The sequence below is a fragment of the Salmo salar genome, chromosome ssa11 (assembly GCF_905237065.1).
Source record: "Salmo salar chromosome ssa11, Ssal_v3.1, whole genome shotgun sequence".
Lineage (NCBI taxonomy): Eukaryota > Metazoa > Chordata > Actinopteri > Salmoniformes > Salmonidae > Salmo > Salmo salar.
Genome location: NC_059452.1, coordinates 90,792,019 through 90,819,602, shown reverse-complemented (window position 1 = coordinate 90,819,602; position 27,584 = coordinate 90,792,019). Strand labels below are relative to the sequence as shown.

General features: G+C 44.0%; 1 protein-coding gene across 5 annotated transcripts in view; it reads left to right on the top strand.

Annotated features, from left to right (window-relative positions):
* LOC106563448 (spectrin beta chain, non-erythrocytic 1) overlaps positions 1 to 27,584 on the top strand; it is a 109,041-nt gene that overhangs the window by 55,625 nt on the left and 25,832 nt on the right. For all 5 annotated transcript variants that reach the window (XM_045690051.1, XM_045690054.1, XM_014129037.2 and 2 more), the window contains 10 exons: positions 21,800 to 21,951; positions 22,250 to 22,423; positions 22,845 to 22,936; positions 23,116 to 23,196; positions 23,954 to 24,069; positions 25,166 to 25,278; positions 25,396 to 25,583; positions 25,711 to 25,828; positions 25,995 to 26,153; positions 26,576 to 26,878. In XM_045690051.1, coding sequence (XP_045546007.1) covers positions 21,800 to 21,951; positions 22,250 to 22,423; positions 22,845 to 22,936; positions 23,116 to 23,196; positions 23,954 to 24,069; positions 25,166 to 25,278; positions 25,396 to 25,583; positions 25,711 to 25,828; positions 25,995 to 26,153; positions 26,576 to 26,878 — 1,496 coding nt within the window. The remainder of the gene's footprint in view (positions 1 to 21,799; positions 21,952 to 22,249; positions 22,424 to 22,844; positions 22,937 to 23,115; positions 23,197 to 23,953; positions 24,070 to 25,165; positions 25,279 to 25,395; positions 25,584 to 25,710; positions 25,829 to 25,994; positions 26,154 to 26,575; positions 26,879 to 27,584) is intronic.

Below are 27,584 nucleotides of genomic sequence, written 5' to 3'. Positions count from 1 at the left end.
CTAAATACACCTCTGCTGTCTTCAACCAGGATCTCAGCGATCACTGCCTCATTGTCCGTAATGGGTCTGCGGTCAAACGACCACCCCTCATCACTGTCAAACGCTCCCTAAAACACTTCAGCGAGCAGGCCTTTCTAATCGACCTGGCCCGGGTATCCTGGAAGGCTATTGACCTCATTCCGTCAGTAGAGGATACCTGGTTATTCTTTAAAAGTGCTTTCCTCGCCATCTTAAGTAAGCATTCCCCATTCAAAAAAATTTGAACTAAGAATAGATATAGCCCTTGGTTCACTCCAGACTTGACTGCCCTTGACCAGCACAAAAACACCCTGTGGCATACTGCATTAGCATCGAATAGCCCAGCTTTTCAGGGAAGTTAGGAACCAATATACACAGGTAGTTAGGAAAGCAAAGGCTAGCTTTTTCATCCTGTAGCTGACTTTTCTCTGTATACATCAATGATGTTGCTCTTGCTGCTGGTGATTCTCTGATCCACCTCTACGCATACGACACCATTCTGTAAACTTCTGGCCCTTCTTTGGACACTGTGTTAACAAACTTCCAGACGAGCTTCAATGCCATACAACACTCCTTCCGTGGCCTCCAACTGTTCTTCAATGCAAGTAAAACTAAATGCATACTTTTCTTCCGATCGTTGCCCGCACCCACCCGCCCGTCTAGCATCACTACTCTGGACGGTTCTGACTTAGAATATGTGGACACTACAAATACCTAGGTGTCTGGTTAGACTGTAAACTCTCCTTCCAGACTCACATTAACCTCTATGGGCTAGGTGGGATGCTTGCGTTCCACCTACTCAACAGCCAGTGTAATCCCGTGGCGCGTTATTCAAATTCCTCAAAAATGCAAAAACTTCAATTTTTCAAACATATGACTATTTTACACCATTTTAAGCAACTCCAATCCAAAATGAAATCTAGAATCGGCTTCCTATTTCGTAACAAAGCATCCTTCACTCATGTTGCCAAACATACCCTCGTAAAACTGACTATCCTACCGATCCTTGACTTCGGCGATGTCATTTACAAAATAACTTGCTGGACCTCGCTTCATATTCGTCGCCAAACCCACTGGCTCCAGGTCATCTATAAGTCTTTGCTAGGTAAAGCCCCGCCTTATCTCAGCTCACTGGTCACCATAGCAGCACCCACCTGTAGCACGCGCTCCAGGTATATTTAACTGGTCATCCCCAAAGCCAACTCCTCCTTTGGCCGCCTTTCCTTCCAGTTCTCTGCTGCAAATGACTGGAACGAATTGCAAAAATCACTGAAGCTGCAGTCTTATATCTCCCTCTCTAGCTTTAAGCATTAGTTGTAAGAGCAGCTTACTGATCATTGCACCCGTACACAGCCCATCTGTAATTGGACCACCTAACTACCTCATCCCCATATTGTTCTTTTTTTTCTCCTTTGCACCCCAGTATCTCTACTTGCACATTCATCTTCTACACATCTATCACTCCAGTGTTTATTTGCTAAATTGTAGTTATTTTGCCACTATGGCCTATTTATTGCCTTACCTCCCAAATCTTACTACATTTGCACACACTGTATATAGATTTTGCTATTGTGTTATTGACTGTACATTTGTTTATCACATGTGTAACTCTGTGTTTGTCACACTGCTTTGCTTTATCTTGGCCAGGTTGCAGTTGTAAATGAGAACTTGTTCTCAACTGGCCTACCTGGTTAAATAAAGGTGGAAAAAAAAGAATCCACAGGCCTCAATCAACAGCCTGATCAACTCTATGCGAAGATGTCGCGCTGCATGAGGCAAATGGTGGTCACACCACATACTGACTGGTTTTCTGATCCATGTCCTCTGTGACCAACAAATGCATATCTGTATTCCCAGTCGTGAAATCCATAGACTAGGACCTAATGAATTTATTTCAATCGACTGATTTCCTTATATGAACTGTAACAAAAATCTTTGAAATTGTTGCATGTTGCATTTAAATTTTTGTTCAGTGTAGTTCTATGTACTTTTGTGGCACTGAATTTTTGGAACTGACCGTATACGACGGTGTAGCAGGCTTTAAGGTTATGAAGATTCTAGAGATGAGTTAGTTACTAAAGCTGCTGTCAAGCAGCGAGATCTAACATGTCAGGCTCCATGAAGCCAAGTGGAGGCGTTCCTAAAGACAGACATCTTTGTGTTCTGAACAAGTAATACCCTGTTGAGACCATGCCAAGGAACCAGGTAGCAGAGGACTTATTAAGGGCAGGGAAGTGATCTCTGAAATTATAAACCATATCAGGGCAGTCAAGCATCATGTTTTTTTCAAGTGGACTCACTTCCTCAACTTCAGATGATGAAGGTCCCCTTTGCCTTCATCTATAATCGTCCACACGGTTGATAATGGCTGACAATGGTCGTGACTCCACTCTCCAAGGGTGTCTCGGGGAGTTGGGATACACAGAAACTAATTTCTATTTGAAACAGGACAAATATAAGCACCCAACAAATTATTATTTATTATTATTTTACGGCTTGTCATTATTCTTCCACCATTGCTCTGACAGTAGATGGCATACAGTAGTCAGATTTCAGGGTATAGTCAAAGGAGTCAAACTGTATTATGTGGACTACATGTTACAATGTACTACTGTAGCTACCTACCAGGGAGGTTCATTATCTGCCCATCTGAACTGAAGGCTCCAGCCTAGGCTCCAGGCTCAGGCTGTATGGGCCTCACAGACACAGGATTAATATTGGCGGCATTTCTGCCTGGATTATCTCCGGATCACCATTATTATTATCATCAGTATTGCAATACAGATACCATCAGTTTTTTGGGGAGTTAAATTATGAGGGTAGCAAGTCTGACTCAGGCAGTATTACTATGCAGTGGACACCACACAAGGTACCATTGTGTAACATTTATAGCCTGGAGCGAGGGCAAATACTTATATCTGCCTGCCTGACACAAACACCACCAAGGTGCCTATACTTGAGATCGACCGATTAATCGGAATGGCCGATTAATTAGGGCCGAATTCAAGTTTTCATAACAATCGGTAATCGCCATTTTTGGACACCGATTGTGGCCGATTACGTTGCACTCCACGAGGAGACTGCGTGGCAGGCTGACCACCTGTTACGTGGGTGCAGCAAGAAGCCAAGGTAAGTTGCTAGCTAGCATTAAACTTATCTTATAAAAACAATCAATCTTAACATAATCACTAGTTAACTACATATGGTTGATGATATTACTAGTTTATCTAGCTTGTCCTGCGTTGCATATAATCGATGCAGTGCCTGTTAATTTCTCATCGAATCACAGCCTACTTCGCCAAACGGGTGATGATTTAACAAGCGCATTCGCGAAAAAAGCACTGTCGTTGCACCAATGTGTACCTAACCACAAACATCAATTCCTTTCTTTAAAATCAATACACAAGTATATATTTTTAAACCTGCATATTTAGTTAATATTGTCTGCTAACATGAATTTCTTTTAACTAGGGAAATTGTGTCACTTCTCTTGCGTTCCGTGCAACAGAGTTAGGATATATACAGCAGTTTGGGCCGCCTGGCTCGTTGCGAACTGTGTGAAGACCATTTATTCCTAACAAAGACCAGAATTGTGCATAATCATGACATAACATTGACGGTTGTGCAATGTAACAGCAATATTTAGACTTAGGGATGCCACCCTTTAGATAAAATACGGAACGGTTCTGTATTTCACTGAAAGAATAAACGTTTTATTTTCGAAATGATAGTTTTCGGATTTGACCATATTAATGACCTAAGGCTCATATTTCTGTGTGTTATGTTAGAATTAAGTCTATGATTTGATAGAGCAGTCTGACTGTGGTGGTAGGCGGCAGCAGGCTCGTAAGCATTCATTCAAACAGCACTTTCGTGCGTTTGCCAGCAGCTCTTCGCTGTGTTTCAAGCATTGAGCTGTTTATGACTTCAAGCCTATCAACTCCCGAGATTAGGCTGGTGTAACCGATGTGAAATGGCTAGCTAGTTAGCGGGGTACACGCTAATAGCGTTTCAGTCGGTAACGTCACTCGCTCTGAGACCTTGAAGTAGTTGTTCCCCTTACTCTGCAAGGACTGTGGCTTTTGTGGAGCGATGGGTAACGATGCTTCGAGAGTGGCTGTTATCGATGTGTTTCTGGTTCGAGCCCAGGTAGGGGCGAGGAGAGGGACGGAAGCTATATTGTTACACTGGCAATACTAAAGTGCCTATAAGAACATCCAATAGTCAAAGGTATATGAAATACAAATCGTATAGAGAAATAGTCCTATAATTCCTATAATAACTACAACCTAAAACTTCTTACCTGGGAATATTGAAGACTCATGTTAAAAGGAACCACCAGCTTTCATATGTTCTAATGTTCTGAGCAAGGAACTTAAACGTTAGCTTTCTTACATGGCACATATTGCACTTTTACTTGCTTCTCCAACACTTTGTTTTTGCATTTAAACCAACTTGAACATGTTTCATTATTTATTTGAGGCTAAATTGATTTTATTGATGTATTATATTAAGTTAAAATAAAAGTGTTCATTCAGTATTGTTGTAATTGTTATTATTACAAATAAATAAATACATCTAAAAAATCGGCCGATTAATTGGTATCGGCTTTTTCGGGTCCTCCAATAATCGGTATCGGCGTTAAAATCATAATCGGTCGACCTCTAGCCTATACATACACACCCTAGAATGCATGTGAATACCACACACACGTCGCACAAATACACTCTGAAAACAGGTGATTTTGAGTCATTATGACATGACAGTGGTACAGTTTGTTCTAAAACACAGCTGATGAAGGGTTTGTGTGTTCTTAGTGATATGAGGCAGCAGGTAGACTAGTGGTTAGAGCGTTGGACTAGTAAACGAAAGGTTGCAAGATCGAATCCCTGAGCTGACAAGGTAAAACATCTGTTGTTCTGCCCCCTGAACAAGGCAGTTAACCCACTGTTCCTAGGCCGTCATGGAAAATAAGAATTTGTTCTTAATTAACTTGCCTAGTTCAATAAAGGTAAAAAAAAATGGAAAATGCAACAGAGATATGTGGTATGTGTGTATCCTCTATGACTGGTCCTATTATTAGGAGAAGTGGAGCAGCTAGACAATTGGCCTGGTTTCTGTTAGCCCCCTGATACTACCGCCACCACCTCCTCTGGGTGCTGTCACAACATGACCGGTGTCTGGAGGAATGTGCCCACAGCCTCCCAGCAGCACCTCCACCCCACAGCCTCCCAGCAGCAGTGTAATCCACCTCCACCCCACAGCCTCCCAGCAGCAGTGTAATTCCCCTCCACCCCACAGCCTCCCAGCAGCACTGTAATCCACCTCCACCCCACAGCCTCCCAGCAGCAGTGTAATCCCGCAGCCTCCCAGCAGCAGTGTAATCCCCCTCCACCCCACAGCCACCCAGCAGCAGTGTAATCCCTCGCAGTGTAATCCCCCTCCACCCCACAGCCTCCCAGCAGCACTGTAATCCACCTCCACCCCACAGCCTCCCAGCAGCAGTGTAATCCCCCTCCGCCCCACAGCCTCCCAGCAGCAGTGTAATCCACCTCCACCCCACAGCCTCCCAGCAGCAGTGTAATCCACCTCCACCCCACAGCCTCCCAGCAGCAGTGTAATCCCCCTCCACCCCACAGCCTCTCAGCAGCAGTGTAATCCACCTCCAGTGGCTCATTGACAAGGTTGCACCTACAGCTCCCCACCCTACTTCTGAAAAGGTAACCGCACGCTCAGCTCAGACGGAAACCCACATGCTATTGTGTGACGCTTATTGTGTGAGAGAGAAGCTATTATTACCAGAGCACTTTTTGGGAGCGCCAGGGCAGGTATGATGCCGAGGGGAGGGGCTAGGTGTGTGTAGAGTTGCAAAATTCTGGGAACTTTCAATAAATTCCCTGGTTTCCCAGAACTCCTAGGTGTGTGACTAGGGTTGCACATTTTGGGGAATATTCAGAGCTGGAAACTTTCTGTGGGAATTAATGGGAATATATGCAAACTAATATTGATACCATTTAAATGTAGATGTTTTTTTGCATTGGCTATATTTACCATTTCATATAGAGACAGAAACATATACCTTTTGCCTTATCATATGTAATATAATTGCAAATGGTTAAATCCTTCCAATAGAATTTAAAAAAAAACTGTTTAGTTACGAATTGAACTTTAATTAAGTGAGTTGACTCTTCACATGGGATGATTTCACTGAACAACAAAATAAAGGGAATATTGAATGATCCCCAATGATCCATCGCATCTGCCAAAAACATTTTCAACATACATCTGTAAAATGATTAGTCTAGAAACTAAAGCTTTGGTTGTCTTCCTCTCAGGCTTCCATGTCTTCTTCCTGGACCTCATCAATGTCTACTTCTTGAACATCAGATTCTGAGGCCTCATCTTAAATGTCACTTTCCAACCTTGTTGAGGATGGCCACCAATTTTTCAACCCTTGTATTGGTCAGCCTGTTGCGTGCTTTTGTGTGTGTGTGTGTGTGTGTGTGTGTGTGTGTGTGTGTGTGTGTGTGTGTGTGTGTGTGTGTGTGTGTGTGTGTGTTCCCAAACAAGGACCAGTTGCGCTCTGAGGCGGCTGATGTTGGTGGGATTTGGAGGATGATGGAGGCAACAGGGGAAAGAGCCTCAGATCCACAAAGTCCCTTCCACCAGGTGGCTGATGAGATATGTTGGCACGACTGCCATATTGCATCTCCATCCCAAAGCCCTTGCTTGGAAGTGTACTTCTTCAGACTGCCAAGAACCTTGCCCTCATCCAGGCCAAGGTGGCGAGACACGGTAGTGTTGACACCATAGGCCTTGTTGATCTCTGCACCAGATAGGATGCTCTTGCCAGCATACTTGGGGTCCAACATGTACACTGGGACATGTATGGGCTTCAGGCAGAAGTCTTCACTTTTTGATGTATTTCAGAACTGCAATTTCCTCTGCTTGGAGCAACAGTGAAATGGGCAGACTCTGAACATCAGACAGGATGGCATTGTCTCCTGAATCCGTGCAATGGCTACTGCTATAGGTTTCAGGCTGCTTACCACTCTCTCCCAAAATACATAATCCAGGAGGATTCTCTTGATGGGGCTGTCCATATCGGCAGATATGGCCATTTCTTGGAGAGACTCCTTCCCCTCCGGGAGACTGTCAAACATGATGACACCACCCCAAGGGGTGTTGCTGGGCAGCTTCAATGTGGTGCTCTTATTCTTCTCATTTTGCTTGATGAGGTAGATTGCTGCTATAACTTGATGATCCTTCACATACCTAAGCATTTCCTTGGCTCTCTTGTAGAGTGTATCCATTGTTTTCAGTGCCATGTTGTCCTTGAGGAGCAGATTCAATGCTTGAGCAGCACAGCCAATGGGTGTGATGTGAGGGTAGGACTCCTCCACTTTAGACCAAGCAGCCGTCATGTTCACAGCATTGTCCGTCACCAGTGCAAATTCCTTCTGTGGTCCAAGGTCATTGATGACTGCCTTCAGCTCATCTGCAATGTAGAGACCGGTGTGTCTGTTGTCCCTTGTGTCTGTGCTCTTGTAGAATACTGGTTGAGGTGTGGAGATGATGTAGTTAATTATTCCTTGCCCTCGAACATTCAACCCCCATCAGAGATGGACCTGCTTGACCTTCACTTGAACTCTGTTGAACTCTGCATCCAGCAAATTAGTAGATAAAGCATGTCTGGTTGGAGGGGTGTATGCTGGGCGAAGAACATTCAGAAATCTCTTCCAATACACATTGCCTGTGAGCATCAGAGGTGAACCAGTTGCGCACACACAGCTCGAGCAAGACATTCATCAGAATTTCTCGGACACGTTCCTCCATTGAGTCCAAAAAAACTTCGGATTCCAGGAGGACCATGAGCTGTTGCTATCGATAAGGTGTCTGATTCAACATTTTCACCTCGAATAGAAGTAGAGGGACTTTTGTCAGAGGTTGCTTTTTGTGAGTGCTGAAGGAACTTTATGCACTTGGCCAGATGATTCTGCATCTTTGTTGCATTCTTCACATATGATTTGGGACAGTATTTGCAAATGTACTCAGCTTTTTCTTCTATATTAGCTGCAGTGAAATGTCTCCACACATCAGATAGTGCCCGTGGCATTTTCCTGTAAAGATTAGAAAAAATGAGTAAAAAAACCAACAAATACAATTCCATGTACAGATAAATAGTTAAGCAGTTAGATTAAACAACTCCTTTGTAAGACAAATGTTTTAAAATGAAACATGTATGGAAACAGGTGAATTAACACTCATCAGTTAGCATGCTCTAGCAAGCTAAAACTCACATGGTAGCAAAAACTAACTAGCAGAAATTAACATGTTAGAAATGATTTAAACACACTTTGCTGTAGGCTACTATTTACTAGTTAACAAAAAGTAATGTATGTCATATAAAATATATTCACCCCACCCAGTATTGTAATCAAAACTTACCAGAAAACATGTAGTCCTTGGCTCAGACAGTGTAGTAGTGTGAGCTCAATAGCATCTCATTAGTGTGCAAGATCTTGAGAATCAGCTGTACATGTGATCGAAGAGTGCATTGCACATGTGATGGAAAAATGCACTGTGCATGCAGAGGGTTGCGATTCCATTGAATTGAGGATAGTTTAACCAAAATATGCCACAAGACCTAGAATTGCCTTGTGTGTCCCACAAAAAAGGTTCACTGTTATAAGCTAACTTTTTTTGATGAATTTTAGCAAAATTCCCCAAATTTCGGGGCTTAACTTCCCATGGAAAATTCAGGAAATTTACTGGAACGTTTCCGACCCTTTGCAACCCTATGTGTGACATGGCAGATGTTCTAACAAAGACCCAGGACAAACAACAACAGTGCCCTCCGCCTTGTGTAGTACACACAACCTCCCTGGCCTCTGCATCCATTATTGTATCTCAGTAGCATATTATTCCATCCTATCACAGTGTCTACCTTGAGAGCAGGACAGGCAAGAGTAAGTCTGTGTGTCTATGACAACGGTGGCGGCTACGAACCTTGTGGCAGGGCCTTGAGAAGACTTCACTATTCCTGACTCCTGTGCTCTGATACCAGGCCCCACAGCTTTCTGTCCCAAGTCTCCAAGTACGGCTAGTATCTAATCAACCTTATCTGTTTCCTTGAGTTTGACCCTAGCTGTCTGTGGTCAGAGAACAGTGAGATAAAGTACATGGGTGGGTCTTTTAGTGTTTCTCTATTCAATTCAAGTTCCGTGTTTGTGTGTACTTTTGTGTCAAGTCAAGTCATAGCAGTCATTGGCTTCATGCCCCATCAGATTTGTCCTGTAAAAAAAAGATAATAATAATAGGTTTAACATTTCTCAACCTCATAACTAGCTACCAAGAAGTCATTTCAGGCTATCGATCAAGTTAGGGTAGCTAGCTTGTCTAACTAACTTAGCTGGCATGCCTGCTGGCAAGGTTGGTAGACGAAAAAGCAATTACTAAATGTACTGAATAAGACTCACATTCCTTTCAATCTTTTACCCAGAGATGCAGAGAAGCATATTTAGTTTATTTTAACCTCTATGGGCTAGGTACTCAACAGCCAGTGGAATCCCGTGGCGCGATATTCAAATACCTTAGAAATGCTATTACTTCAATTTCTCAAACATATGACTATTTTACACCATTTTAAAGACAAGACTCTCGTTAATCTAACCACACTGTCCGATTTCAAAAAGGCTTTACAACGAAAGCAAAACATTAGATTATGTCAGCAGAGTACCCAGACAGAAATAATCAGACACCCATTTTTCAAGCTAGCATATAATGTCACAAAAACCAAAACCACAGCTAAATGCAGCACTAACCTTTGACGATCTTCATCAGATGACACTCCTAGGACATTATGTTATACAATACATGCATGTTTTGTTCAATCAAGTTCATATTTATATCAAAAACCAGCTTTTTACATTAGCATGTGACTAGCATTCCCACCGAACACTTCCGGTGAATTTACTAAATTACTCACGATAAACGTTCACAAAAAACATAATTATTTTAAGAATTATAGATACAGAACTCCTTTATGCAATCGCGGTGTCCGATTTTAAAATAGCTTTTCGGTGAAAGCACATTTTGCAATATTCTGAGTAGATAGCCCGGCCATCACAGGCTAGCTATTTTGACACCCACCAAGTGTGGTACTCACCAAACTCAGATTTACTATAAGAAAAATTGGATTACCTTTGCTGTTCTTCGTCAGAACGCACTCCCAGGACTTCTACTTCAATAACAAATGTTGGTTTGGTTCCAAATAATCCATAGTTATATCCAAATAGCGGCGTTTTGTTCGTGCGTTCAAGACACTATCCAAAGGGTGACGAAGGGTGACGCGCCCGGCGCGTTTCGTGACAAAACAAATCAAAATATTCCATTACCGTACTTCGAAGCATGTCAAACGCTGTTTAAAATCAATTTTTATGCGATTTTTCTCGTAAAAAAGCGATAATATTCCGACCGGGAAACCCTGTTTTCGTTCAAAGACGAAAAAATAAAAACATGAGTCGTCTCGTGCACGCGCCCCCAGTCTCATTGTTCTCAGATCGACCACTAACCAAATGCGCTACTGTTTTTCAGCCATGGCCTGCAAAGTCATCATTCAACGTTCTGGCGCCTTCTGAGAGCCTATGGTAGCGTTAGAAAATGTCACGTTATGCCAGAGATCCCCTGTTTTGGATAGAGATGATCAAGAAGGCCAAGAAATAGTCAGAGAGCGCTTCCTGTTTGGAATCTTCTCAGGTTTTGGCCTGCCAAATGAGTTCTGTTATACTCACAGACACCATTCAAACAGTTTTAGAAACTTTAGGGTGTTTTCTATCCAAATCAAACAATTATATGCATATTCTAGTTACTGGGCAGGAGTAGTAACCAGGTTAAATCGGGTACGTTTTTTATCCGGCCGTGCAAATACTGCCCCCTATCCCCAACAGGTTAAGAAAATAACCCCCAGTCAGGGGGATACAGATGGCTCAAGAGGTAAGCTTTGATATCCAGAAAAATATATATTTATTTTTTTTACATAGAATTAAGCATAATGATTATGGCTCTAGATTGCAGAAAAAGCTGTTTCAGGTGTATTAAAAATGAAAATTCTCCAACTTATAGACAAGGGGGCATAGCCCCCGTCCAGACCACCCGCCCAGCCATCCTCACATACTTTGTGCCCCCCTCAGATTTTGGGGGTGCATGATGCCCCTGATAACAATCCTTAAGCTGCAGATAATCATCTGTGTTTTGATGTACTGCTGCTGTGAGCCTACCTGTCCTACTCCTCTCTGGCCAAGCCTTGAGGCAAACGCACAAATAAGAGGGGGAGGGAGGGACTTAAGGGTTAAAAAAAAGGAAAGACAAACGCTTTTGCTGCTTGAAAAGGTCACCTCGAAATGTCATGATTCACACTTGAATTACAGTGAGGTACAGCCGCCACTGTCTGCGTGCCTGCTGTCTGTGTGTCTGCCTGGCTGCCTGCCTGCGTGCGTGCCTGTCTGCCTGCTGTCTGTCTGCCTGCATGTCGTTCCTCTGTCTTTTCCTCTGCTTCGTGTGCCCAGGGAGATAGGGAGGCTTGGGATGTGATGACCTGTATTAAAAAAAAGCTTTTCATCTAGACTCCTGTTACTCATCGTAGTTGTTCTGTCTGGATACTGTATAATACTTAAAGTGTAGAGATGCATTCACCACCAAATATTTTTTTAGGGGGGGATGTGCTCAACACCGTGAAACACCTATAATAGGCTTGTCGCTAGTTACCACAGCCGCAGAGTCAACATTGGCTATATAGTAAAAATTCATCAAGACAAAAATATAAGGTTAGCAGTGTGTTTAGGGTTAGGTTTAAAATGGGAATTTAAGATGAGAAATAGTTGAAATAGCCGTGGTTTAAACATAATGGTGCATAAAGATGGAGGAATTCAGATATAACATTTTCCTTTTGAGCACTATCCAGACTTTTTAAACTACGGCGCACAACATGTTCCAATATGCCTACAGTATAAATCGGCACAATTGACTATTTCTTTTTTTCAAATTGACGCTGTCTTGGAGCTAGAATTGGGATCCTGTATACTGTGCTAATGCCAATCCCCCAAAAAGTGTAACAGAGCACTTCACAATTTGGCAGACTTAGCAGATGAGGCGTTTGTGATAAGTACATGGAGGCTGCCATCTTTATGCACCTTCGCCATTATGACTTTTTGGCGGTGGTAACTAGTGACGACCGGGTTATAGACTACCGTGTAGCCGTGGACTTGTCTCAGTCTGCCTGCCGGCTGTCTTTGTGCCTGTGCCTGCCTGCTGCCAATCTGTCTGCCTGTCTGCCTGCCTGTCTGTGTGCTTGCCTGCGTGCGTGCCTGTCTGCCTGCTGTCTGCCTGCCTGCCTGCCTGTCTGCCTGCCTGCCTGTCTGTGTGCCTGCCTGTCTGTGTGCCTGCCTGTCTGTGTGCCTGCCTGTCTGTGCCTGCCTGTCTGTGTGCCTGCCTGCGTGCGTGCCTGTCTGCCTGCTGTCTGTCTGCCTGCATGTCGTTCCTCTGTCTTTTCCTCTGCTTCGTGTGCCCAGGGAGATGGGGAGGCTTGGGATGTGATGACCTGTATTAAAAAAAAGCTTTTCATCTAGACTCCTGTTACTCATCGTAGTTGTTCTGTCTGGATACTGTATAATACTTAAAGTGTAGAGATGCATTCACCACCAAATATTTTTTTAGGGGGGGGATGTGCTCAACACCGTGAAACACCTATAATTTTTCATTGCAATCTAGGCTAAAGGGTGTGGCTGTCACTGAAGCAACAGAGTCCCTTATTTGCATGTGTGTTTATGCTCTGTACTGTCTGGCTATTTATTTTAAGTGTCTGTATTGTGTAAACTGGAGGAAACTACTGTTTGTTGGGAGATGATGATGACACATGATTTCTGTCGTTGTCCCTTTTTTAATGCAAAGTCTGTAACGCAAGAAGAAGTGAAATTTCCTCTGCAACAGCAACGGTTTCTGCTGCTGCCCATGGTTCATTCAGCACAGAGCCTTGTGAAGAACCTAATTGGTGACAGCAAGAGGTCCCTTTTAGGTTAGGAACGAGAATAGGGCTGCATCTAGTAATCCCTAGGATCATGGCACAGATGTAGCTGTATGTCCACAAATGTTTGTATACAGGTGTGTCTCTAGGTATGTTTGCTGTGTAATTAATAATAGCCCTGCAGTGTACTGAAGGCCAGATGGAGTGACCGTCCTTTGTGTTGTGTTGCCTGTTATTCAGACAGTCATTGTCCCAGACCCCCCCCATCCATCCCCCTGAGCAGAGCTGGAATTCTGTGGGGCAGAATGTGTCGGCTTTCCCCCCCGCTGTGGTCAGAATGTTCTAGAACACTTTAGAACATTCAGTTACCACCTCACTTCACTGCAGCACACCTCAGGACAGCACATTTACTTTTTTAACAAGTTTGAATATGACATATTTATTACAGTTAGACAGTAGTATATTACCTACCCTAACCATGGAACATATTAACTTACGATGACCATTCTACTGGAACACTCCTGTGAATAACTGATTAAACTGTGAAAAATCTCTCTTCCGACCTTTGTTTGGAGGTTATTGGCAAACGAGGACCATTTCTTTTGACTGATTGGTCCGTCTGACTGTGAGTAGTACTGTCCCAGTTTCTAGCTGCTGACAGTCACACACCATTTGCATGGCAAAGCAGCCCTGTCCTGATAAAATGGGTCACCACTGCACCGCACACTTGGCCCTTCTCTCTATCTGTGCTCTGACTCTTGACTGTTTTCTGTGGCCCATCTGACCGTTGCATTTCACAGTGACCTGTTTCTGTCTAGATCTCTCTGCAGGGTGCATTCGTTTCCCCCAGCCAAGTTTTCAACTGCTGAGCTGTGGATTGTTGGCGCTATCAAAACATATCATAGAGACTAATAGGAATGGCACTTGGAACAGCTGATGATGTACAGAGGTGAAGTTCAGGCCACTCTGCTTGTCTGCTTGTCTGCTTGTCTGCTTGTCTGCTTGTCTGCTTGTCTGCTTGTCTGTCTGTCTGTCTGTCTGTCTGTCTGTCTGTCTGTCTGTCGGTCTGGTCTTGTCTGGTCTTGTCTTGTCTTGTCTTGTCTTGTCTTCTGTCGTCTGTCGTTTGTCCTGTCCTGTCCACTCCACTCCGCTCCTCCACTCCACCTCCACACCATAGTCAAGGTTGCCAGATCCAGGCCTAGACTCTGTCCAGGAGGGGTGAGGTTATGATGGCACACACACACACAAGAACACACTCGAGCCCACCACCTCCCTAAGACCTCCATGAATCCCAGATAACCGGGTCAAGTATTCTGTTGCTAAACCCCATGCATGAGCAGCCAGATTCACAGCCATTGAATTCCATTTATTTGTTCATTGCTATCTTTATTTAATGTTTAAGAATTTATATGGATGTCAAACATCCCATTATAATCCCAGCCTGCCAAATAGTGACCAACTACAGTGCATCCCTTGTACCCCTTAGCACAGTTTCTAGAGGGATAAATAACATTCCAGTCCTCCCAGTCAGGGGTCGTAGTAGTGGGGTATAGGAGTTGTCAGAGCTGCTTCAAAGGGTCAAGCACAGTTTGGGGGGGATTTAATTGGGATGGGCTTGAGCAGATTTTCTCGCCAACAACCAACGAGCAGAGTAGTCACGCTGGTGGTTTCTGATTATCCAGAATGAGTACATTTTTATTTGGTATCTGGGTTAAAGTTGTTTATGGGACAGCAGACGTTTCAGTCATTTGGGTTGCCATACGAGCTTGACTACAGGGCGACAACTCGCTGAACTGGTTTCTGTCTGAGCTATCAGATAAGACATTTAGCATGTCGTCATGGGACGTGCTCAGTAAATAGGGGTTCAGTTAGATTTAATGGTCCTCCATTATCTTCTGTGCATTTCTGTATCTGGTCTGATAGACTGAGGTTATCTCATTCGAAGTAATCCTGCTTTACAACAATAGTTTGTGAAGGCCTGCAAGGAGCTTATATGCTCCACAATAGAGCCTTCAGGCATCATACACAGTAACTATATAGCGCTACTGTAACATGGTTTAAAAGAAACGTTTGGGATGTGTGGACTTTTCTGGTGTGAGTTTGTGTGTTGTCTGTTCTGGTCTAGCAGTAGAGGCCCTGCAATAAAAAGATGTGTATAGAGTTAACATAGTTAGCCGAGCCTAACTCATTATGAAGGGTCCTCCCAGACCCCACACTTCAAATAAAACACCTGCCACAGCCAGTCTCTGACTTGGTCTTTGATGAATACATATACAGTGCCTTGGGAAAGTATTCAGACCCCTTCACCTTTTCCACATTTTGTTACATTACAGCCTTATTCTTAAATTGATAAAATATTTTTTTTATGCACAATTTGTGAAGGGATAAGATGACACTTATGAGAAGTTATTGCATGCTATGAGTAGTTATTACATGCTATGAGTAGTTATTGCATGCTATGAGTAGTTATTACAAAACCCAACCTACCACGCACTCAGTGAATGGTAAGCTTGCTTAAACCTGTCCAATCCCTTTTAGATAACTAGATGGAAATGAATTGAAGGATCCATTTTATTTTATTTAGTTATTACATGCTATGAGTAGTTGTTCCATACCATGAGTAGTTGTTCCATACCATGAGTAGTTGTTCCATACCATGAGTAGTTGTTCCATACCATGAGTAGTTGTTCCACACCATGAGTAGTTGTTCCACGCCATGAGTAGTTAGTTGTTCCACGCCATGAGTAGTTAGTTGTTCCACGCCATGAGTAGTTAGTTGTTCCACGCCATGAGTAGTTAGTTGTTCCATGCCATGAGTAGTTGTTCCACGCTATGAGTAGTTGTTCCATGCCATGAGTAGTTGTTCCATGCCATGAGTAGTTGTTCCACGCTATGAGTAGTTGTTCCACGCTATGAGTAGTTGTTCCACGCTATGAGTAGTTGTTCCACGCCATGAGTAGTTGTTCCACGCCATGAGTAGTTGTTCCACGCCATGAGTAGTTAGTTGTTCCACGCCATGAGTAGTTAGTTGTTCCACGCCATGAGTAGTTAGTTGTTCCACGCCATGAGTAGTTAGTTGTTCCACGCCATGAGTAGTTAGTTGTTCCACGCCATGAGTAGTTAGTTGTTCCACGCCATGAGTAGTTAGTTGTTCCACGCCATGAGTAGTTAGTTGTTCCACGCCATGAGTAGTTAGTTGTTCCACGCCATGAGTAGTTAGTTGTTCCACGCCATGAGTAGTTGTTCCACGCCATGAGTAGTTGTTCCACGCCATGAGTAGTTGTTCCACGCCATGAGTAGTTGTTCTTATACTGTACACAAAGTTGCATTATGGAAGAGGTATTCTGAGTTTATACTATTATACAATGCATTCGAAAAGTATTCAGACCCCTTGACTTTTTCCACATTATTTTTAATCCTCTTTAATCTACACACAATAAATACCCCATAATGGCAAAGCAACAACTTTTTTGAATTTTTTTTACAAATATATTAAAAATAAAACAGAAATACCTTATTTTCATAAGTATTCAGACCCTTTGCTATAAGACTCGAAATTGAGCTCAGGTGCATCTTGTTTCCATTGATCATCCTTGAGATGTTTCTACAACTTGATTAGAGTCCACCTTTGGTAAATTCAATTGATTGGACATGATTTGGAAAGGCACACACCAGTCTATATTGTTGTCTACCTTATTGCCCTTTGTGCTGTTGTGTGTGGCCAATAATGTTCGTACCATGTTTTGTGCTCTACCATGTTGTGCTGCTGCCATGTTGTGTTGCTACCATGTTGTTGTCATGTTGTGTTGCTACCATGCTGTGTTGTCATGTGTTGCTGCCATGCTCTATTGTTGTCTTAGGTCTCTCTTTATCTAGTGTTGTGGTGTCTCTTGTCGTGATGTGTGTTTTGTTCTATACAGTTGAAGTCGGAAGTTTACATACACCTTAGCCAAATACATTTAAACTCAGTTTTTTCACAATTCCCGACATTTAATCATAGTAAAAATTATCTGTTTTATTTCAGTTAGGATCACCACTTTATTTTAAGAATGTGAAATGTCAGAATAATAGTAGAGAGAATTATTTATTTCAGCTTTCATTTCTTTCATCACATTCCCAGTGGGTCAGAAGCTTACATACACTCAATTAGTATTTGGTATCATTGCCTTTAAATTGTTTAACTTGGATCAAACGTTTTGGGTAGCCTTCCACAAGCTTCCCACAATAAGTTGGGGAAATGTTGACCCATTCCTCCTGACAGAGTTGGTGTAACTGAGTCAGGTTTGTAGGCCTCCTTGCTCGCACATGCTTTTTCAGTTCTGCTCACAAATTTTCTATGAGATTGAGGTCAGGGCTTTGTGATGGCCACTCCAATACCTTGACTTTGTTGTCCTTAAGCCATTTTGCCACAACTTTGGAAGTATGCTTGGGGTCATTGTCCATTTGGAAGACCCATGTGCGACCAAGATTTAACTTCCTGACTGATGTCTTGAGATGTTGCTTCAATATATCCACATCATGTTCTTCCCTCATGATGCCATCTATTTTGTGAAGTACACCAGTCCCTCCTGCAGCAAAGCACCCCCACAACATGATGCTGCCACCCCCGTGCTTCACGGTTGGGAGGGTGTTCTTCGGCTTGCAAGCATACAAACATAACAATGGTCATTATGGCCAAACAGTTCTATTTTTTTTTCTTCTTCATCAGACCAGAGACATTTCTCCAAAAAGTACGATCTTTGTCCCCATGTGCAGTTGCAAACCGTAGTCTGACTTTTTTCTGGCAGTTTTGGAGCAGTGGCTTCTTCCTTGCTGAGCGGCCTTTCAGGTTATGTCGATATCAAACTCGTTTTACTGCGAATATAGATAGTTTTGTACCTGTTTCTTCCAGCATCTTCACAAGGTCCTTTGCTGTTGTTCTGGGATTGATTTGCACTTTTCGCACCAAAGTACGTTCATCTCTAGGAGACAGAACGCGTCTCCTTCCTGAGTGGTATGACGGCTGCGTGGTCCCATGGTGTTTTTATACTTGCGTACTATTGTTTGTACAGATTAACGTGGTACCTTCAGGCGTTTGGAAATTGCTCCCAAGGATGAACCAGACTTGTGGAGGTCTACAATTGTTTTTCTGAGGTCTTGGCTGATTTCTTTTGATTTTCCCATGATGTCAAGCAAAGAGGCACTTGAAATACATCCAGAGGTACACCTCCAATTGACTCAAAATTATGTCAATTAGCCTATCAGAAGCTTCTAAAGCCATGACATAATTTTCTGGAATATTCCAAGCTGTTTAAAGGCACAGTCAATTTAGTGTATGTAAACTTCTGACCCACTGGAATTGTGATACAGTGAATTATAAGTGAAATAACCTGTCTGTAAACAATTGTTGGAAAAATTACTTGTCATTCACAAAGTAGATGTCCTAACCGACTTGCCAAAACTATAGTTTGTTAACAGGACATTTGTAGAGTGGTTTAAAAACTAGTTTTAATGACCCCAACCTAAGTGTATGTAAACTTCCAACTTCCGCTGTATTTAATTTTTTATTTCCCAGCCCCCATCCCCACAGGGGACCTTTTGCCTTCTGGTAAGCCGTCATTTGTAAATAAGAATTAGTTCTGATTTGACTTGCCTAGTTAAATAAAATGTCTGTATAAAGCATGGTGGTGGCAGCATCATGCTGTGGGGATGTTTTTCAGCGGCATTGACTGGGAGACTAGTTAGGATCGAGGGAAAAATGAACGGAGCAAAGTACAGAGAGATCCTTGATGAAAACCTACGGCGAAGGTTCACCCTCCAACAGGACAATGACCAGCAACCTGACAGAGCTTGAGAGGATCTGCTGAGAAGAATGGGAGAAACTCCCCAAATACAGGTGTGCCAAGCTTGTAGTGTCATGCCCAAGAAGACTTGAGGCTGTAATCACTGCCAAAGGTGCTTCAACAAAGTACTGAGTAAAGGGTCTGAATACTTATGTCAATTTAATATTTCAGTTTATTTTTCAATAAATCTGCACAAATTTCTAAAAACCTGTTTTTGCTTCGTCATTATGTGGTATTGTGTGTAGATTGACGATTAAAAAACACAATTTAATCAATTTTCGAATAAGGCTGTAACGTAACAAAATGTGAAATTCATTGGGTCTGAATACTTTTGGAATGCACTGTGGAGTGTTTGAAGTTGAAAACCCTCCTCCCTCCCTGATAGGTTACACCCATGTTAAAGCAAGGGATGCACACCAATACTATTCCTCCTCATGCCTCACTCCATCCTAGTGTCACCCAAAGAGAGCTGGGAAGTCTGCAGGCGGTGATCTCGGAGTGAGCTGCTGCTGGCCCTCTCCAGACCTCTGAGACCTCTCTGGCTGACCGCCTGCCTGCCTGACCTGGCTGCCTGCCCGTCACTGTCCCTCCCCCTCTACCTCTCTCTTCTCCTGAACAAACCCATTAGTGTTTGATTGAAATGATCCTCAGCATGGAGAATGGGCTTCTTTAAACCTTGTAAAGTGGCCCCCTAATCCTTCAAGTTCTGCCATAAATCACCTCAGGATTACCACCGTTCTGCTACCCAGCCAGCTGCTCCCCGGGCCTGTCATCGGACAGGGCACCGGGTGGGGTGGGGTGCTGCCTGTCTCTGTCCCTGTCCCCTGCCCCAGCATGGGATCTGTTAGCTAGGGCTGGGAATTGCCAGGGACGTCACGATACAATATTATCACTATACTTAGGTGCCGATATGTATTGTGGTACTCATGATTCTATATGTATTAGAATCATGAGAAATACAATACATATAGAATCATGAGAAATACATTTGTATTGTGATTCTCATGATTCTATATGTATTGTGATTCTCACGATTCTATATGTATTGTGATTCTCACGATTCTACATGTATTGTGATTCTCACGATTCTACATGTATTGTGATTCTCACGATTCTATATGTATTGTGATTCTCACGATTCTATATGTATTGTGATTCTCACGATTCTACATGTATTGTGATTCTCACGATTCTACATGTATTGTGATTCTCACGATTCTACATGTATTGTGATTCGATACTGTGATTTTGTGTTTCAATGTTCCAAACGTATGGTTCCCCATATGTCTGCTGCAGAGTGAGCCATGAGAGTTTTGATCAGTCATGGAAATAGAAGTGCTGAAAAATAATTTGGTGATATTGTCAAAACGATACAATATGATACAACATATCGTCAGATAATATCCCGATATGTAACTATTGATTCCCCCTTATTGTGGGAAGCTTGTGGAAGGCAACCCGAAACGTTTGACCCAAGTTAAACAATTTAAAGGCAATGCTACCAAATACTAATTGAGTGTATGTAAGCTTCTGACCCACTGGGAATGTGATGAAAGAAATGAAAGCTGAAATAAATAATACTATTATTCTGACTTTTCACATTCTTAAAATAAAGTGGTGATCCTAACTGACCTAAGACAGGGAATTTTTACTTGGATTAAATGTCAGGAATTGTGAAAAACGGAGTTTAAATGTATTTGGCTAAGGTGTATGTAAACTTAGCTGTATGTCACAGTACAGCTACTGAATAGCTGTGTTTCTTTCAAGCAGAGCATGACCTATTGCTCCTGTCCATCACCGTCTGTGTCACATGGCACATCTCACCAGGAGTTCCATGGATCTCACACACACTAATTCTCTCTCACATGGAGAACCATTTCACTGTGTCTTAGAGATAGCAGGAAGCTTTCCTTAACACAATGAAACCAACCAGGAATTTAAAGATTGAAGCCATGACCTTTTTCTGATAGGATTTGGAGATGCTCTGATCTTTACTACAGTTAACATCACACAGTTTCACAAATGATCTGCTCTTTTACCTCACTGCTTTCTTACCTCATAGCTCATCTGATTTTAATTCCATTGTATTACAATTGTAGTTTATTTTCACAGTTAATTTCTTATGTGTGGGCCTCTAGCTACTAGACTGTAATGCTATTTTCTGCTCTAGATCTAACTCACAGAGACCAAGACCATGTGACCTAGAATTGAGGTCACCTTGTTTGGAGGCATGTTTAGTATCTTACTCTGCTGCATATGTCTGTGCTGCCTCTGCTACTGTTTAATTCATTGTGTCCCCTTTATCTTCCTGTAACATTATAGGGAACTGTTCTCTTCAGACCCCAACACAATTCTGTGCTCGTTCCTGCAATACTGCATCATTGATTTCTCGGTCCTTCACTTATGTGTTGGTTAGCGTCATTGTGAACCGTTAGCGTCGCTATTCAAGACTGGCCTTCTATTCAGATGGTGCAGTCTCAGGCGACTGGCGGACGCCCCGTCAGCAGCCCAGTCACTTAGGTTAAGTTAGAGGCCTAAAGAACCCTCTACTAAGCTGTCTGTCAACGCAGTAATCCCAACGACCTAATGGCGCAGCTCATCTGTGAAATGAAGTGCTGCGTAGCGGAGCTCAGGTCCCCATGATTCACTGGCATCAGTCTCAGTCTGAGGGGTGATTCAGGCATTTTAATGGCTGTATAAGACTACATAAGTGTTTTTCTCCAACAAAATTGCATCCCCCTCAAAATATTTATTTTGTTGACAGTATTGGAGTATTGGACATGGGATAGGTTATTACAAAGCAATGAATGACTTCACACTTTTTGACAGTCCCTATGAGCTGGTTTCTGATTGGTTTACCCTCGCATCAACCCGCCCTCCTCTGCTCTCCAGATGATTGGTTTAACATCAACCCACCCTCCTCCCCTCCCCTCTCCAGATGAGCGTGAAGCAGTGCAGAAGAAGACCTTTACTAAGTGGGTGAACTCTCACCTGGGCCGTGTGACGTGCCGCATCGGGGACCTGTACACTGACCTGAGAGATGGACGCATGCTCATCCGCCTGCTGGAGGTGCTGTCAGGAGAACAGCTGGTCAGTAACTCACAATCCCTCTTTATCTGTCCTCCTAACCCTGACCCTAACCTTAACCCTGACCAATCACTCATGGCTCACCTTGTTTGTCCTGAACTAACCCTCTCTCATTCCTGTATTCTCTTGTCCTCTCGTTATTTTTCTCTCACTGTGCTCCATTCTGCTTAACATGAAATCTATTTTCATTCTTATACCCTCTTCCTCTCCCTTTCTGTTTTCTTTGCCACTTTCCATCACGATCACACACAATCCTGAATTTCCCCCTTCTCTCCCCCTTCTCTCTCTTGTCTCTGTCCAGCCGAAGCCCACTAAGGGGCGTATGCGTATCCACTGCCTGGAGAACGTGGACAAGGCCCTGCAGTTCCTCAAGGAGCAGAAGGTCCACCTGGAGAACATGGGCTCCCACGACATCGTGGACGGGAACCACCGCCTCACCCTGGGTCTCATCTGGACCATCATCCTTCGCTTCCAGGTACCGTGTGACTCCTTGTAATGTTCTGTACAATGTCTTTCTATGGGCCTTCCTAGAGAGTAGAGGGCGCAAGTGAATATTACACATCCCAGCCCACTTGTGTCCCATTCACCACCCTCACCTGGGTCAACCCCACCCTGCCTAGTTCAAAACTAATGGGAATGGTTTTCTGGGGCCATTTTCTTTTCAGAGAATGTTAATATTCTAATGAGATTTCAGTGTTCTTTTTTCCCATCTTCTTTTCATGACAATTACATATTTTCATGACAAGCAAATCTCTGCTCTCCTGTTAGACGGATGTGCTTCATCATCAAACTTAACAAAGAGCTGTATGTAAGACCGATGATTTCAGGGAGGTCTTAATGAGAGAGAGAGATTATGTAGGCAGTGTGTCTGACTGAGAGGCTGCTCTGCTTAACAGATCCAGGACATCAGTGTGGAGACTGAGGATAACAAGGAGAAGAAGTCAGCCAAAGAGGCTCTGCTGCTCTGGTGCCAGATGAAGACCGCTGGGTGAGAAGGGGGAGAGGGAGAGAGGGAGAGATTCTAGGATGTGTCCAGTCATGTGAATGTATGATGAAGATATGTGAAATGATGAGTTATTTTATTTTAATAATTTCCAGTGTCTGTCAACACCAAAAGAGCCTGGGTACTGAGTTGATGATTAATGAGCTGTTATCTTGACTCTGCAGGTACCCCAACGTCAACGTTCACAACTTTACCACCAGCTGGAGAGATGGCCTGGCATTCAACGCCATCGTGCACAAACACAGGTCAATGACCTTCCCCCTTTGTCCATGTTGCCTGTCACACTATGAAATGTGTTAGTCACTCATGTTAACTGTAGGCCCTGACATTGTCCTTCACCTGGCACTCTGTCCGTGTGAAGTGATATATTCATTCTGTCCGTGACTAGATGTCCAGTACCTTGGCCTGTTGTCCTTGCAGTGCCGTTGAGGAATAGGCCTGTTGACGGGGGGGGGTCTGTATCCCCATAAATTGATGAAAATAAAATGGGAGTTAGTTGACCTAGATAATGAATAAAACCAACTCGTTTTGCATGCAAGGCCATGCCTGGTGACTCACCATTTCCCTCTGCTGGTGACTCCTACTGCATTACGGTGGGACTCAGACACCTAGAGTGTCTGATTTTTAACATGACAACAACTGTAACAAATGGAAGCCCATGGATGATGCTCATCAGTCAAATACTGGCACATTTGAATGTATGCCTGCAACTAGTGTATATTGCTCACTTGAGACTCAAAGTACGAGTAGTTTGAAATGTGGACTGAATGAGCTACAAGGCAATCATGTACATTCTGTCACTGCCATTTTCCTTATCTGATTAGAATGGGGTCGCTCTGAATAAGTGGAACAATGTTGAAGTTGACTTTGCCTACACATCTTAGAATGTACAAATCATGGTGACGTGTTGATAAACTCAACCTGTAGTGGTTAGGATGCTGTCTTTACGCCTTATACATGAGATTCCTTTCATTAAAAGCAACACCTGTTTTCCCCATCCAGACCGGATGTGATTGAATTTGACACCCTGAAGCGGTCCAACGCCCACTATAACCTCCAGAATGCCTTCAACACAGCAGAGAATAAGCTAGGCCTCACCAAACTCCTCGACCCAGAAGGTGAGTCAGGGAGGTCAGAGCTCAGACTGGACAAGTGTTGGATTGTATGTGGCCTCTGCCCTTGCCCTCTGGCTAGTTGTCACCAACACAGTGCTCCTGTCCTGTACCAGGCGAGCTGGATGGGGTGTGGGAGGAGGATTACTGGAATGAATTACAACTTAAGTGAGAATAGGGCCTATGTGGCCATGGGGCAGGGCTTAATGATGCCCTCTGACATCACAGAGGAAGTCCATACATGGTGAGGGGTTGGCAACGCTCTGGGGCCATCAATCAGGGCACATTTAGAGACGAGCACCATGTGTGTTTAAGTTGAATTGACTGGGTTAAGATGGGAGACAGTTTCTGTGGGCGTGTGTGTTCGACTGTGTGTGGAAGTGTGTGTGTGCGACTGTGTGTGGAAGTGTGTGTGTGTGTGCGACTGGGATTGGAAGTTTGTGTGTGTGCATGTTTGTGTCAGTGTGTGTCTGACTGTGTGGGTATGTGTCTCAGTATGTGTGGGTATGTGTCTCAGTATGTGTGTGATTGTGTGGGTATGTGTCTCAGTATGTGTGTGACTGTGTGGGTATGTGTCTCAGTATGTGTCTGACTGTGTGGGTATGTGTCTCAGTATGTGTCTGATTGTGTGGGTATGTGTCTCAGTATGTGTGTGACTGTGTGGGTATGTGTGTGATTGTGTGGGTATGTGTCTCAGTATGTGTGTGATTGTGTGGGTATGTGTCTCAGTATGTGTGTGATTGTGTGGGTATGTGTCTCAGTATGTGTCTGACTGTGTGGGTATGTGTCTCAGTGTGTGTCTGACTGTGTGGGTATGTGTCTCAGTATGTGTCTGATTGTGTGGGTATGTGTCTCAGTATGTGTCTGACTGTGTGGGTGTGTGTCTCAGTATGTGTGTGATTGTGTGGGTATGTGTCTCAGTGTGTGTCTGACTGTGTGGGTATGTGTCTCAGTACGTGTCTGACTGTGGGTATGTGTCTCAGTGTGTGTCTGACTGTGTGGGTATGTGTCTCAGTATGTGTGTGATTGTGTGGGTATGTGTCTCAGTATGTGTGTGATTGTGTGTGGAGAGGAGATGTGGATCAAATGTCTCTCTTTCCAGATGTCAACGTTGACCAGCCAGATGAGAAGTCCATCATCACCTATGTGGCCACCTACTACCACTACTTCTCCAAGATGAAGGCCCTGGCTGTGGAGGGCAAGAGGGTTGGCAAGGTGGGGTGCAATGGCTGTTTAACTATTTGTTTGTGTGTGTGTGCGTGTGTGCGTCTCTTCCTGTCACTGTCTTTGGAGCTTGTCTAACCCCTCTCTTTCTCCCTCCCATCCACCCAGGTGTTGGACTATGCCATTGAGGCTGACCAGCTGGTAGGGAACTATGAGAGCCTGGCTTCAGAGCTGCTGCAGTGGATTGAGCAGACCATCCTCACTCTGAATGACCGGCAGCTGGCCAACTCCCTAAACGGTGTGCAGAACCAGCTGCAGGCCTTCAACACCTACCGCACAGTGGAGAAACCCCCAAAGTAAGATGGGGAGACACGCTGGGGGGAAATTTAGAATTTAAGAACGAGTGATGTTCTAGCAGGTTGGAATCATAACTTCACATATTCCATGTTAGGTGTCTGACCTGGCTGTGTTGGTGTTCCTCAGGTTCACAGAGAAAGGCAACCTGGAGGTGCTGCTGTTCACCATCCAGAGCAAGATGAGAGCCAACAACCAGAAGGTGTACATTCCCAGGGAGGGAAAGCTCATCTCTGACATCAACAAGGTATCACCCACAGGGCTCCAGTTACTCGCTGTTTAAATGCATTACTTGTCCTGAGTAGAGCTTCAATAAACAACAGTTAACCCTGCAGGTGTTTAAGATCGTGAATAACATCCCTGGTTTAATTAAGGGACCTCTCTGACTAGCTGTGTTCTGATTGGCTCTGCAGGCGTGGGAGCGTCTGGAGAAGGCAGAGCACGAGCGGGAGCTGGCGCTGAGGAACGAGCTGATTCGACAGGAGAAGCTGGAGATGCTTGCGGCTCGCTTCGACCGCAAGGCCGCCATGAGGGAGACCTGGCTGAGCGAGAACCAGCGGCTCGTCTCTCAGGTAACACCGGCCGAGACCTGGTAATGTATTCACAATGAGGAGGAGGGCGGTTATATTTGTCTCCCAGGTGTCCACAGACCAGAGATAACAGTAATCATAAGTGATGGTTGTGATTACATTATTTTGACGAGACATGTTTACTGCAGACCAGCCAATCTAATTATCTAGTAAGGTGGAGGGGAGTGATAAATGACTACAGACACACTGTAGCTAGCTGATCTCCATTTTAATGGCATTTACAACTATAATTTGCTATCACTGTCATTTCTAGAAGTGAGAGTGGATTTAGCAATTTAATAGACAATTTAATACCCTTGTATGCATTTGAACACATTTACTCTTTCTATCACATATACGTTTATGACCAATGTACAGACTGACCTCTCCCGCTTCTAACCTCAATCTGTCCTCTTGTCCCTCAGGACAACTTTGGCGTGGACCTGGGAGCGGTGGAGGCCGCCACCCGTAAACACGAGGCCATCGAGACGGACATCGGGGCGTACGGGGAGCGTGTGGCGGCCGTGGAGGCGGTGGCCAGGGAGCTGGAGGCAGAGAACTACCATGACGTGCGTCGCGTGCTGGCGAGGAGGGACAACGTGCTGCGGCTGTGGGAGTATCTGAAGGAGCTGTTAGCCGCTCGCAGGGAGAGACTCCACGCACACCGAGACCTGCAGAGACTGCTGGAGGAGATGAGATACATCATGGACTGGATGGGAGATATGAAGGTACTGGAACATATCAACATGTCAACTCTGCACACACTATATATTCTCCCAGTGTAGAATATGTACTCTTGGTCATTAACAACCTTCTGTAATCCTGTACATTTCACAGTATCAACCCTGCATGCTAGTACTCCTTTCAAAATGGTTACTACTCCTGGGTGTAATGGGTTTACAGAGGTTGACTGGGTGAAATGCGTCTGTCTGAGTGTATTCTTAGCTCTTGGCCTCAGCTGATTCCTTTTCCCCTGACTACCTTAAAATCCGCCACTTTTCAACCCTGTATTCATTATCTCCAGCACCATACCAGTGTATATACATTTAGGTGAAAATTAGGGATGTAACAATTCACCGATACACGTCTGTCGCTGATTCAGATGTTTAAGATACAAGTGCATCGGTCCGCGGACCCCAAACCGATCCAAATGTAGCATGCATCGGTCCGCGGACCCCAAACCGATCCAAATGTAGCATGCATCGGTCCGCGGACCCCAAACCGATCCAAATGTAGCATGCATCGGTCCGCGGACCCCAAACCGATCCAAATGTAGCATGCATCGGTCCGCGGACCCCAAACCGATCCAAATGTAGCATGCATCGGTCAGAAAATCAATTCAAACGTTACGAATCGCCGGTTCCCAAAAATGTCTTGCTCCTAGTACATTCTTTCTACCTTCCGAAAAGACCTCATCTTTTGTGACAGCTCGTG